At 46.0% G+C, this 13,240-nt stretch overlaps 1 protein-coding gene across 2 annotated transcripts in view; it reads right to left on the bottom strand.

Annotated features, from left to right (window-relative positions):
• Positions 1 to 13,240, bottom strand: part of LOC120017466 (DNA-directed RNA polymerase III subunit RPC1) — an 83,370-nt gene that overhangs the window by 50,574 nt on the left and 19,556 nt on the right. For both annotated transcript variants that reach the window (XM_038960222.1, XM_038960223.1), the window contains exons 14-17: positions 8,608 to 8,746; positions 7,262 to 7,426; positions 5,503 to 5,675; positions 3,274 to 3,385 (exon numbers count right to left, since the gene is read on the bottom strand). In XM_038960222.1, the coding sequence (XP_038816150.1) occupies positions 3,274 to 3,385; positions 5,503 to 5,675; positions 7,262 to 7,426; positions 8,608 to 8,746 (589 nt within the window). The remainder of the gene's footprint in view (positions 1 to 3,273; positions 3,386 to 5,502; positions 5,676 to 7,261; positions 7,427 to 8,607; positions 8,747 to 13,240) is intronic.

Genomic DNA, 13,240 nt, shown 5'->3' with positions numbered 1-13,240 from the left:
ACATAATGATGGAGAGATGTTGATGAAAGAGTCTACAGCAGGGAGAAGAGATGGAATGATGGAGAGATGTTGATGATGAGAGTCTACAGCAGGGAGAAGAGACGTAATGAAGAGATGATGATGAGAGTCTACAGCAGGGAGAAGAGACATAATGATGGAGAGATGTTGATGAGAGTCTACAGCAGGGAGAAGAGACGTAATGATGGAGAGATGTTGATGAGAGTCTAGAGCAGGGAGAAGAGACAATGATGGAGAGATGTTGATGAGAGTCTAGAGCAGGGAGAAGAGACATAATGATGGAGAGATGTTGATGAGAGTCTAGAGCAGGGAGAAGAGACATAATGATGGAGAGATGTTCATGATGAGAGTCTACAGCAGGGAGAAGAGACATGATGGAGAGATGATGAGAGTCTACAGCAGGGAGAAGAGACAATGATGGAGAGATGTTGATGAGAGTCTACAGCAGGGAGAAGAGACGTGATGGAGAGATGTTGATGAGAGTCTACAGCAGGGAGAAGAGACATAATGATGGAGAGATGTTGAGAGTCTACAACAGGGAGAAGAGACATAATGATGGAGAGATGTTGAGAGAGTCTACAACAGGGAGAAGAGACATAATGGAGAGATGTTGATGAAAGAGTCTACAGCAGGGAGAAGAGACGTAATGATGGAGATATGTTGATGAGAGTCTACAGCAGGGAGAAGAGACATGATGATGGAGAGATGTTGATGAGAGTCTACAGCAGGGAGAAGAGACATAATGATGGAGAGATGTTGATGAAAGAGTCTACAACAGGGAGAAGAGACATAATGATGGAGAGATGTTGATGAGAGTCTACAGCAGGGAGAAGAGACATAATAATGAAGAGATGTTGATGAGACTCTACAGCAGGGAGAAGAGACATAATGATGGAGAGATGTTGATGAAAGAGTCTACAACAGGGAGAAGAGACATAATGGAGAGATGTTGATGAAAGAACCTACAGCAGGGAGAAGAAACATAATGATGGAGAGATGTTGATGATGAGAGTCTACAGCAGGTAGAAGAGACATAATAATGAAGAGATGTTGATGAGAGTCTACAGCAGGGAGAAGAGACATAATGATGGAGAGATGTTGATGAGAGAGTCTACAACAGGGAGAAGAGACATAATGATGGAGAGATGTTGATGAGAGTCTACAACAGGGAGAAGAGACATAATGATGGAGAGATGTTGATGAGAGAGTCTACAACAGGGAGAAGAGACATAATGGAGAGATGTTGATGAAAGAGTCTACAGCAGGGAGAAGAGACATAATGATGGAGAGATGTTGATGATGAGAGTCTACAACAGGGAGAAGAGACATAATGGAGAGATGTTGATGATGAGAGTCTACAGCAGGGAGAAGAGACATAATGATGGAGAGATGTTGATGAGAGAGTCTACAGCAGGGAGAAGAGACATAATGATGGAGAGATGTTGATGAGAGAGTCTACAACAGGGAGAAGAGACATAATGGAGAGATGTTGATGAAAGAGTCTACAGCAGGGAGAAGAGACATAATGATGGAGAGATGTTGATGATGAGAGTCTACAACAGGGAGAAGAGACATAATGGAGAGATGTTGATGAAAGAGTCTACAGCAGGGAGAAGAGACATAATGGAGCGATGTTGATGAGAGTCTACAACAGGGAGAAGAGACATAATGATGGAGAGATGTTGATGATGAGAGTCTACAGCAGGGAGAAGAGACATAATGAATAGATGTTGATGAGAGTCTACAGCAGGGAGAAGAGACATAATGATGGAGAGATGTTGATGAGAGTCTACAACAGGGAGAAGAGATGTGATGGGAAAAGGATTTAAGGGCATTACCATTACACCAACTTGTTTACCTTAAACCAGGGGTAGGGAGACTAGAACCAGGGAGACTAGAACCAGGGAGACTAGAACCAGGGAGACTAGAACCAGGGAGACTAGAACCAGGGGTAGGGAGACTAGAACCAGGGAGACTAGAACCAGGGGGAGGGAGACTAGAACCAGGGGGAGGGAGACTAGAACCAGGGAGACTAGAACCGGGGGGAGGGAGACTAGAACCAGGGGGAGGGAGACTAGAACCAGGGAGACTAGAACCGGGGGGAGGGAGACTAGAACCAGGGAGACTAGACCCAGGGGAAGGGAGACTAGAACCAGGGAGACTAGAACCAGGGGGAGGGAGACTAGAACCAGGGAGACTAGAACCAGGGGGAGGGAGACTAGAACCAGGGAGACTAGACCCAGGGGAAGGGAGACTAGAACCAGGGAGACTAGAACCAGGGGGAGGGAGACTAGAACCAGGGAGACTAGAACCAGGGGGAGGGAGACTAGAACCAGGGAGACTAGAACCAGGGAGACTAGAACCAGGGAGACTAGAACCAGGGAGACTAGAACCAGGGGGAGGGAGACTAGAACCAGGCAGACTAGAACCAGGGGGAGGGAGACTAGAACCAGGGGGAGGGAGACTAGAACCAGGGGGAGGGAGACTAGAACCAGGGGTAGGGAGACTAGATTCAGCCCCGGGGACTGATTTTTGGCGGAGTGAATGGTCGGGAGGGCCTGAACATAACTATAATCATTTTGATCACTGCAAATTGACAACTAAGACCCAAAATAATGTCACACCTTGATCACTTCTCTTTTTTCTTTCTTCGTTGGAATACTTGAGAACAGATTTCCTAAATTAAACTCATTTTTTAGCTAAATTCCTGGTGATTTCACAGTCATTTTTTACACACAAAAAAAGTTGCAGGCCGGTTTTGGCCCGTGGGCTGCCTGTCGCCGACCACAGCCTTAAACCCATGGGCTGGTTTCCCGGACACAGACTAAGCTTTTGAAATCTGTGGAGAATCTCCATTGAGCATAGTTTTTAGTCCTGGTCTATAAACTATACTGTACATCCTACCATAAACAGATAATTAAAGAGCCTAAAGCAGGGAAAAAATGAAATAAGGCAATTATAATGGCTATATTAGCATACAGGTCAGCTACAGGTCAGTACTAGCCCCTAATAATCCATAAAACAAACTTTAGAGTATAGCCTAGCTGTTCCCATGACAACAGCACTCTAATGGCCAATAAAATCAGAGCGAATCAGGAAGTCTTAGTTGAAGTGAATAAGAACCACTTAGTCCTTATTATTAGAAGTGTGTAGAGGCAGAGCTCCTGACACGTGATTAGTGTATGTGTGTGTGACTGTGTGTGTGTGTGTGGTTAAGGCAGCATTTAAACCTCCACGGCTGGTTAGTTGACCTACCTTTGGAGCCACACAGAGCCATAATCAGAGGACTGTTGGTCTTGTCCAGTTCTCTGAGGCAGGCGCTGCCGGCATGGTCTCTGATAACAGACAGCTCCTTCAGGATGAGGGCCTGTTGAGACACATCATTATCACTCTAATCCACAGGTAATAGATACACCTCCAAAATAGACCCACCATTACAAAAGAAAGTGCTCTCTCTCCTCCTCACATCAGTCTGAAGCAGAGATGATGACCTACCTGCTTTCAAAAGGCCACCACACTAAAGTAGCTGCTCTAGAAGGAGCACCAGACAATAGATACAGTAGCTGCTCTAGAAGGAGCACCAGACAATAGATACAGTAGCTGGTCTAGAAGGAGCACCAGACAATAGATACAGTAGCTGCTCTAGAAGGAGCACCAGACAATAGATACAGTAGCTGGTCTAGAAGGAGCACCAGACAATAGATACAGTAGCTGGTCTAGAAGGAGCACCAGACAATAGATACAGTAGCTGCTCTAGAAGGAGCACCAGACAATAGATACAGTAGCTGCTCTAGAAGGAGCACCAGACAATAGATACAGTAGCTGGTCTAGAAGGAGCACCAGACATCAGCTATAGACAATAGATACAGTAGCTGGTCTAGAAGGAGCACCAGACAATAGATACAGTAGCTGCTCTAGAAGGAGCACCAGACAATAGATACAGTAGCTGGTCTAGAAGGAGCACCAGACAATAGATACAGTAGCTGCTCTAGAAGGAGCACCAGACAATAGATACAGTAGCTGGTCTAGAAGGAGCACCAGACAATAGATACAGTAGCTGGTCTAGAAGGAACACCAGACAATAGATACAGTAGCTGGTCTAGAAGGAACACCAGACAATAGATACAGTAGCTGGTCTAGAAGGAGCACCAGACATCAGCTATAGACAATAGATACAGTAGCTGGTCTAGAAGGAGCACCAGACAATAGATACAGTAGCTGCTCTAGAAGGAGCACCAGACAATAGATACAGTAGCTGCTCTAGAAGGAGCACCAGACAATAGATACAGTAGCTGCTCTAGAAGGAGCACCAGACAATAGATACAGTAGCTGCTCTAGAAGGAGCATCAGACAATAGATACAGTAGCTGCTCTAGAAGGAGCATCAGACAATAGATACAGTAGCTGCTCTAGAAGGAGCATCAGACAATAGATACAGTAGCTGCTCTAGAAGGAGCACCAGACAATAGATACAGTAGCTGCTCTAGAAGGAGCACCAGACAATAGATACAGTAGCTGCTCTAGAAGGAGCACCAGACAATAGATACAGTAGCTGGTCTAGAAGGAGCACCAGACAATAGATACAGTAGCTGCTCTAGAAGGAGCACCAGACAATAGATACAGTAGCTGGTCTAGAAGGAGCACCAGACAATAGATACAGTAGCTGGTCTAGAAGGAGCACCAGACAATAGATACAGTAGCTGGTCTAGAAGGAGCACCAGACAATAGATACAGTAGCTGGTCTAGAAGGAGCACCAGACAATAGATACAGTAGCTGGTCTAGAAGGAGCACCAGACAATAGATACAGTAGCTGCTCTAGAAGGAGCACCAGACAATAGATACAGTAGCTGGTCTAGAAGGAGCACCAGACAATAGATACAGTAGCTGGTCTAGAAGGAGCACCAGACAATAGATACAGTAGCTGGTCTAGAAGGAGCACCAGACAATAGATACAGTAGCTGGTCTAGAAGGAGCACCAGACAATAGATACAGTAGCTGGTCTAGAAGGAGCACCAGACAATAGACAAAGCTCATGGTGGCTGTTTGATTTGGGGATACCAGAAATGTCAGCTAGTTTAAGGGGGTGTTTGATTTGGGGATACCAGAAATATCAGCTAGTTTAAGGGGGGTGGGGGATTGATTCAGTTTGGACCAAGCTTGAGGTAAAGACAGGCTTCAGGTGAAGGGAGACGTCATCATTGTGCTTAACTATATCCTTAAAAAAAAACACCACTGAAAAGCATCAGTTGACTCCAGGAAATGTAAAAGGATACTAATCTGATTGGTTATCTTGTGTTTATAGTAACTCCACGGTCTCCTCAGCAGTGAATCCTGACTTGAATAATCACATCCTCTTGCAAAAGTACATCAAATGACGGCTGCTAAAAAGGCAACGTTTTTGCAGCATCAAATTGAGAGAAGTGACTAAGCTAAGAGTTATCTAGTCTAGGGGGTACCTGATTGGTTATCTTGTGTTTATAGTACCTCCAGCGTCTCCTCAGCCGTGCAGCCTGGCTGTTGCTGCAGTTTGCCCGTCTTCAGGGCCTCGATGTACTCGTCACACTTGGCATAGCCTCCGTCCAGCAGGTCCTGTTTGGCCTTCAGCAGACCCTGGCCTGGGGTCACGTCACCAATACCGATGGAGAAACCCCGATTGGCTGCAAGGGTTTATAACGGTCATGTTCAGTAGGGCACACTGTAGCCAAATGTTGGGCAACGGGAAAACTAAAATGAGCAAACTAAAACAAGCATTGTAAAGTACGAGAACGCATTTAGTATTGAGCATGTTCAAAGCATTATCAGAAAGGGATGTAAACCTACAGTATACAGTGGGGCAAAAAAGTATTTAGTCAGCCACCAATTGTGCAAGTTCTCCCACTTAAAAAGATGCGAGGCCTGTAATTTTCATCATAGGTACACTTCAACTATGACAGACAAAATGAGAAAGAAAATTCCAGAAAATCACATTGTAGGATTTTTAATGAATTTATTTGCAAATTATGGTGGAAAATAAGTATTTGGTCACCTACAAACAAGCAAGATTTCTGGCTCTCACAGACCTGTAACTTCTTCTTTAAGAGGCTCCTCTGTCCTCCACTCGTTATCTGTATTAATGGCACCTGTTTGAACTTGTTATCAGTATAAAAGACACCTGTCCACAACCTCAAACAGTCACACTCCAAACTCCACTATGGCCAAGACCAAAGAGCTGTCAAAGGACACCAGAAACAAAATTGTAGACCTGCACCAGGCTGGGAAGACTGAATCTGCAATAGGTAAGCAGCTTGGTTTGAAGAAATCAACTGTGGGAGCAATTATTAGGAAATGGAAGACATACAAGACCACTGATAATCTCCCTCGATCTGGGGCTCCACGCAAGATCTCACCCCGTGGGGTCAAAATGATCACAAGAACGGTGAGCAAAAATCCCAGAACCACACGGGGGGACCTAGTGAATGACCTGCAGAGAGCTGGGACCAAAGTAACAAAGCCTACCATCAGCAAGGGCATTGAAGATGAAACGTGGCTGGGTCTTTCAGCATGACAATGATCCCAAACACACCGCCCGGGCAACGAAGGAGTGGCTTCGTAAGAAGCATTTCAAGGTCCTGGAGTGGCCTAGCCAGTCTCCAGATTTCAACCCCATAGAACATCTTTGGAGGGAGTTGAAAGTCCGTGTTGCCCAGCAACAGCCCCAAAACATCACTGCTCTAGAGGAGATCTGCATGGAGGAATGGGCCAAAATACCAGCAACAGTGTGTGAAAACCTTGTGAAGACTTACAGAAAACGTTTGACCTCTGTCATTGCCAACAAAGGGTATATAACAAAGTATTGAGATAAACTTTTGTTATTGACCAAATACTTATTTTCCACCATAATTTGCAAATAAATTCATTAAAAATCCTACAATGTGATTTTCTGGATTTTTTTCCCTCATTTTGTCTGTCATAGTTAAAGTGCACCTATGATGAAAATTACAGGCCTCTCTCATCTTTTTAAGTGGGAGAACTTGCACAATTGGTGGCTGACTAAATACTTTTTTGCCCCACTGTATTACCATTATATAGCATTAGATCACAGTACAGCATGTTCAAAGCATTAACCATAAAGGGACGTAAACCTACAGTATATTACTATTATATAATTAGATCACACTACATCATCAGTAAACTGCAGGTCAGTATAGCATCTTTGAAGTATTGACAGAAGAGAACATGTCAGTACGGGCGGCGGTGGACGTACAGAGGTATGTAGGCGCGATGCGGGCCAGGCGAGACATGGCGTTGGCTGCCTCCAGCTGCCCCCAGTCTCTCAGCAGGATGTAGAATATGTTCTTCTTGGAGCCAGAGCCCAACGTGCCCTTATCCATGGTACCACACATCAACTCACTGTTCTGGATCACCACGACTGACAGAGAGAGAGAGAGACGCAGAGAGAGAGAGAGACACAGAGCGAGCGAGAGAGAGACACAGAGAGAGAGAGAGAGACACAGAGAGAGAGAGAGAGACAGACAGAGAGACACAGAGAGACACACAGAGAGACAGACAGACAGACAGAGAGACACAGAGAGACACACAGAGAGACACAGAGAGACACAGAGAGACAGACAGAGAGACAGAGAGACAGACAGAGAGACAGAGAGACACAGAGAGAGAGACAGAGAGACACAGAGAGAGAGACATAGAGAGACACAGAGAGAGAGACACAGATAGAGAGAGAGAGAGCGAGAGAGAGAGAGAGAGAGAGAGAGAGACAGACAGACAGAGACAGAGAGACACACAGAGAGACAGACAGAGAGACACAGAGAGACACACAGAGAGACAGAGACACAGAGAGAGACAGACAGAGAGACACAGAGACAGAGACACAGAGAGAGACACAGAGAGAGACAGAGACACAGAGAGAGAGAGAGAGAGACAGAGACACAGAGAGAGAGAGAGAGAGAGAGAGAGAGAGAGAGAGAGAGAGAGAGAGAGAGAGAGAGAGAGAGAGAGAGAGAGAGAGAGAGACAGACAGAGACAGAGAGACACACAGAGAGACAGAGAGAGAGAGAGAGAGAGAGAGACACAGAGAGAGACACAGAGACAGAGACACAGAGAGAGACACAGAGAGAGACACAGAGAGAGACACAGAGAGAGACACAGAGAGAGACACAGAGAGAGACACAGAGAGAGAGAGAGAGAGAGAGAGAGAGATAGAGAGACACAGAGAGAGGCACAGATAGAGAGAGAGGCACAGATAGAGAGAGAGGCACAGATAGAGAGAGAGGCACAGATAGAGAGAGAGGCACAGATAGAGAGAGAGAGAGAGAGAGAGAGAGAGAGAGAGAGAGAGAGAGAGAGAGAGAGAGAGACAGAGACAGAGAGAGAGACAGAGAGAGAGACAGAGAGAGAGACAGAGAGAGAGACAGAGAGAGAGACAGAGAGAGAGACAGAGAGAGAGACAGAGAGAATCATAGTTTTGGAATAATGAATCAGAATAGTTGAATCTGATTATAGTAATAGAATTATATTTAAATGTGAATAATTGAATCAGATGATATGTCTTTTATGGATGAAGACACTAGAGAGGCATGAGGAGGAACTCACATGAGTCGTTGCTACAGAGGTCCTCTCCTTTGCCGCTGTACTGTTTTCCCTTGGTCCTCAGGTTGGCCTTGACTGGACAGTCCTTACTGGGCTTCAGGATCAGACCAAAGAGCTGCTTCCCTGTCCACAGTGTCACGGGCTAACAACAGACAACAGTGTCACGGGCTAACAACAGACAACAGAGTCATGGGCTAACAACAGACAACAGTGTCACGGGCTAACAACAGACAACAGTGTCACGGGCTAACAACAGACAACAGTGTCACGGGCTAACAACAGACAACAGTGTCACGGGCTAATAACAGACAACAGTGTCATGGGCTAACAACAGTGTCATGGGCTAACAACAGACAACAGTGTCATGGGCTAACAACAGACAACAGTGTCACGGGCTAACAACAGTGTCATGGGCTAACAACAGACAACAGTGTCACGGGCTAACAACAGACAACAGTGTCACAGGCTAACAACAGACACCAGAGTCATGGGCTAACAACAGTGTCATGGGCTAACAACAGACAACAGTGTCATGGGCTGACAACAGACAACAGTGTCACGGGCTAACAACAGTGTCACGTGCTAACAACAGACAACAGAGTCATGGGCTAACAACAGACAACAGTGTCACGGGCTAACAACAGTGTCATGGGCTAACAACAGACAACAGTGTCATGGGCTAACAACAGACAACAGAGTCATGGGCTAACAACAGTGTCACGGGCTAACAACAGACAACAGTGTCATGGGCTAACAACAGACAACAGTGTCACGGGCTAATAACAGACAACAGTGTCACGGGCTAATAACAGACAACAGAGTCATGGGCTAATAACAGACAACAGAGTCACGGGCTAATAACAGACAACAGAGTCACGGGCTAACAACAGACAACAGAGTCATGGGCTAACAACAGACAACAGAGTCACGGGCTAACAACAGACAACAGAGTCACGGGCTAACAACAGACAACAGTGTCATGGGCTAACAACAGACAACAGTGTCATGGGCTAACAACAGTGTCATGGGCTAACAACAGAGTCATGGGCTAACAACAGACAACAGAGTCATGGGCTAACAACAGTGTCACGGGCTAACAACAGACAACAGAGTCATGGGCTAACAACAGACAACAGTGTCATGGGCTAACAACAGACAACAGAGTCATGGGCTAACAACAGACAACAGAGTCATGGGCTAACAACAGTGTCATGGGCTAACAACAGACAACAGTGTCATGGGCTAACAACAGACAACAGAGTCACAGGCTAATAACAGACAACAGAGTCACAGGCTAATAACAGACAACAGAGTCACGGGCTAATAACAGACAACAGTGTCACGGGCTAACAACAGACAACAGAGTCAGGGGCTAACAACAGACAACAGAGTCATGGGCTAACAACAGTGTCACGGGCTAACAACAGACAACAGTGTCATGGGCTAACAACAGACAACAGAGTCACGGGCTAACAACAGACAACAGAGTCATGGGCTAACAACAGTGTCACGGGCTGACAACAGACAACAGAGTCACGGGCTAACAACAGACAACAGAGTCATGGGCTAACAACAGACAACAGAGTCATGGGCTAACAACAGTGTCATGGGCTAACAACAGACAACAGAGTCATGGGCTAACAACAGACAACAGTGTCATGGGCTAACAACAGACAACAGTATCATGGGCTAACAACAGACAACAGAGTCATGGGCTAACAACAGACAACAGAGTCATGGGCTAACAACAGACAACAGTGTCATGGGCTAACAACAGACAACAGAGTCATGGGCTAACAACAGACAACAGAGTCATGGGCTAACAACAGACAACAGAGTCATGATGGACTGACAGCAGAGTCATGGCGGACTGACAACAGAGTCATGGTGGACTGACAACAGAGTCATGGCGGACTGACAACAGAGTCATGATGGACTGACAACAGAGTCATGGCGGACTGACAACAGAGTCATGATGGACTGACAACAGAGTCATGATGGACTGACAACAGAGTCATGATGGACTGACAACAGAGTCATGATGGACTGACAACAGAGTCATGATGGACTGACAACAGAGTCATGGGCTAACAACAGACAACAGTGTCATGGGCTAACAACAGACAACAGAGTCATGATGGACTGACAGCAGAGTCATGGTGGACTGACAACAGAGTCATGATGGACTGACAACAGAGTCATGATGGACTGACAACAGAGTCATAATGGACTGACAACAGAGTCATGATGGACTGACAACAGAGTCATGATGGACTGACAACAGAGTCATGATGGACTGACAACAGAGTCATGGGCTAACAACAGACAACAGTGTCATGGGCTAACAACAGACAACAGTGTCATGGGCTAACAACAGACAACAGTGTCATGGGCTAACAACAGACAACAGAGTCATGGTGGACTGACAACAGACAACAGAGTCATGGTGGACTGACAACAGAGTCATGGCGGACAGACAACAGAGTCATGGTGGACTGACAACAGACAACAGTGTCATGGGCTAACAACAGACAACAGAGTCATGGTGGACTGACAACAGACAACAGAGTCATGGTGGACTGACAACAGACAACAGAGTCATGGTGGACTGACAACAGAGTCATGGCGGACTGACAACAGAGTCATGGCGGACTGACAACAGAGTCATGGCGGACTGACAACAGAGTCATGATGGACTGACAACAGAGTCATGATGGACTGACAACAGAGTCATGATGGACTGACAACAGAGTCATGATGGACTGACAACAGAGTCATGATGGACTGACAACAGAGTCATGGTGGACTGACAACAGAGTCATGATGGACTGACAACAGAGTCATGATGGACTGACAACAGAGTCATGGGCTGACAACAGACAACAGTGTCATGGGCTAACAACAGACAACAGAGTCATGGGCTAACAACAGACAACAGAGTCATGGTGGACTGACAACAGACAACAGAGTCATGGTGGACTGACAACAGAGTCATGGTGGACTGACAACAGAGTCATGGTGGACTGACAACAGAGTCATGGCGGACTGACAACAGAGTCATGATGGACTGACAACAGAGTCATGATGGACTGACAACAGAGTCATGATGGACTGACAACAGAGTCATGGTGGACTGACAACAGAGTCATGATGGACTGACAACAGAGTCATGATGGACTGACAACAGAGTCATGGGCTGACAACAGACAACAGTGTCATGGGCTAACAACAGACAACAGAGTCATGGGCTAACAACAGACAACAGTGTCATGGGCTAACAACAGACAACAGAGTCATGGTGGACTGACAACAGACAACAGAGTCATGGCGGACAGACAACAGAGTCATGGTGGACTGACAACAGACAACAGTGTCATGGGCTAACAACAGACAACAGAGTCATGGTGGACTGACAACAGACAACAGAGTCATGGTGGACTGACAACAGACAACAGAGTCATGGTGGACTGACAACAGAGTCATGGCGGACTGACAACAGAGTCATGGCGGACTGACAACAGAGTCATGGCGGACTGACAACAGAGTCATGATGGACTGACAACAGAGTCATGATGGACTGACAACAGAGTCATGATGGACTGACAACAGAGTCATGATGGACTGACAACAGAGTCATGGTGGACTGACAACAGAGTCATGGTGGACTGACAACAGAGTCATGATGGACTGACAACAGAGTCATGATGGACTGACAACAGAGTCATGGGCTGACAACAGACAACAGTGTCATGGGCTAACAACAGACAACAGAGTCATGGGCTAACAACAGACAACAGAGTCATGGTGGACTGACAACAGACAACAGAGTCATGGCGGACTGACAACAGAGTCATGATGGACAGACAACAGAGTCATGATGGACTGACAACAGAGTCATGGTGGACTGACAACAGAGTCATGGCGGACTGACAACAGAGTCATGGTGGACTGACAACAGAGTCATGGTGGACTGACAACAGAGTCATGGTGGACTGACAACAGAGTCATGATGGACTGACAACAGAGTCATGGGCTAACAACAGACAACAGAGTCATGATGGACTGACAACAGAGTCATGATGGACTGACAACAGAGTCATGATGGACTGACAACAGAGTCATGATGGACTGACAACAGAGTCATGATGGACTGACAACAGAGTCATGGTGGACTGACAACAGAGTCATGGTGGACTGACAACAGAGTCATGGTGGACTGACAACAGAGTCATGATGGACTGACAACAGAGTCATGATGGACTGACAACAGAGTCATGATGGACTGACAACAGAGTCATGATGGACTGACAACAAAAAGACCAACACCCAAATGATTGACGAGTTGCAGACCACTGATATTTAACTACTAAAGTCACTCTGACTCCCAGTGACTTTCAGACCAACTGATATTTAACTACTAAAGAAAGTCACTCTGACTCCCAGTGACTTTCAGACCAACTGATATTTAACTACTAAAGTCACTCTGACTCCCAGTGACTTTCAGACCAACTGATATTTAACTACTAAAGTTACTGACTCCCAGTGACTCTCAGACCAACTGATATTTAACTACTAAAGAAAGTCACTCTATATGACTCCCAGTGACTTTCTAGATTTTTTCCCCTCACGACAGAGA

This window comes from Salvelinus namaycush, chromosome 22, assembly GCF_016432855.1.
Source record: "Salvelinus namaycush isolate Seneca chromosome 22, SaNama_1.0, whole genome shotgun sequence".
NCBI classification, from domain to species: domain Eukaryota; kingdom Metazoa; phylum Chordata; class Actinopteri; order Salmoniformes; family Salmonidae; genus Salvelinus; species Salvelinus namaycush.
Note: the sequence above shows the minus strand (reverse complement) of the source record. Positions and strands in the feature narration are given on the sequence as shown.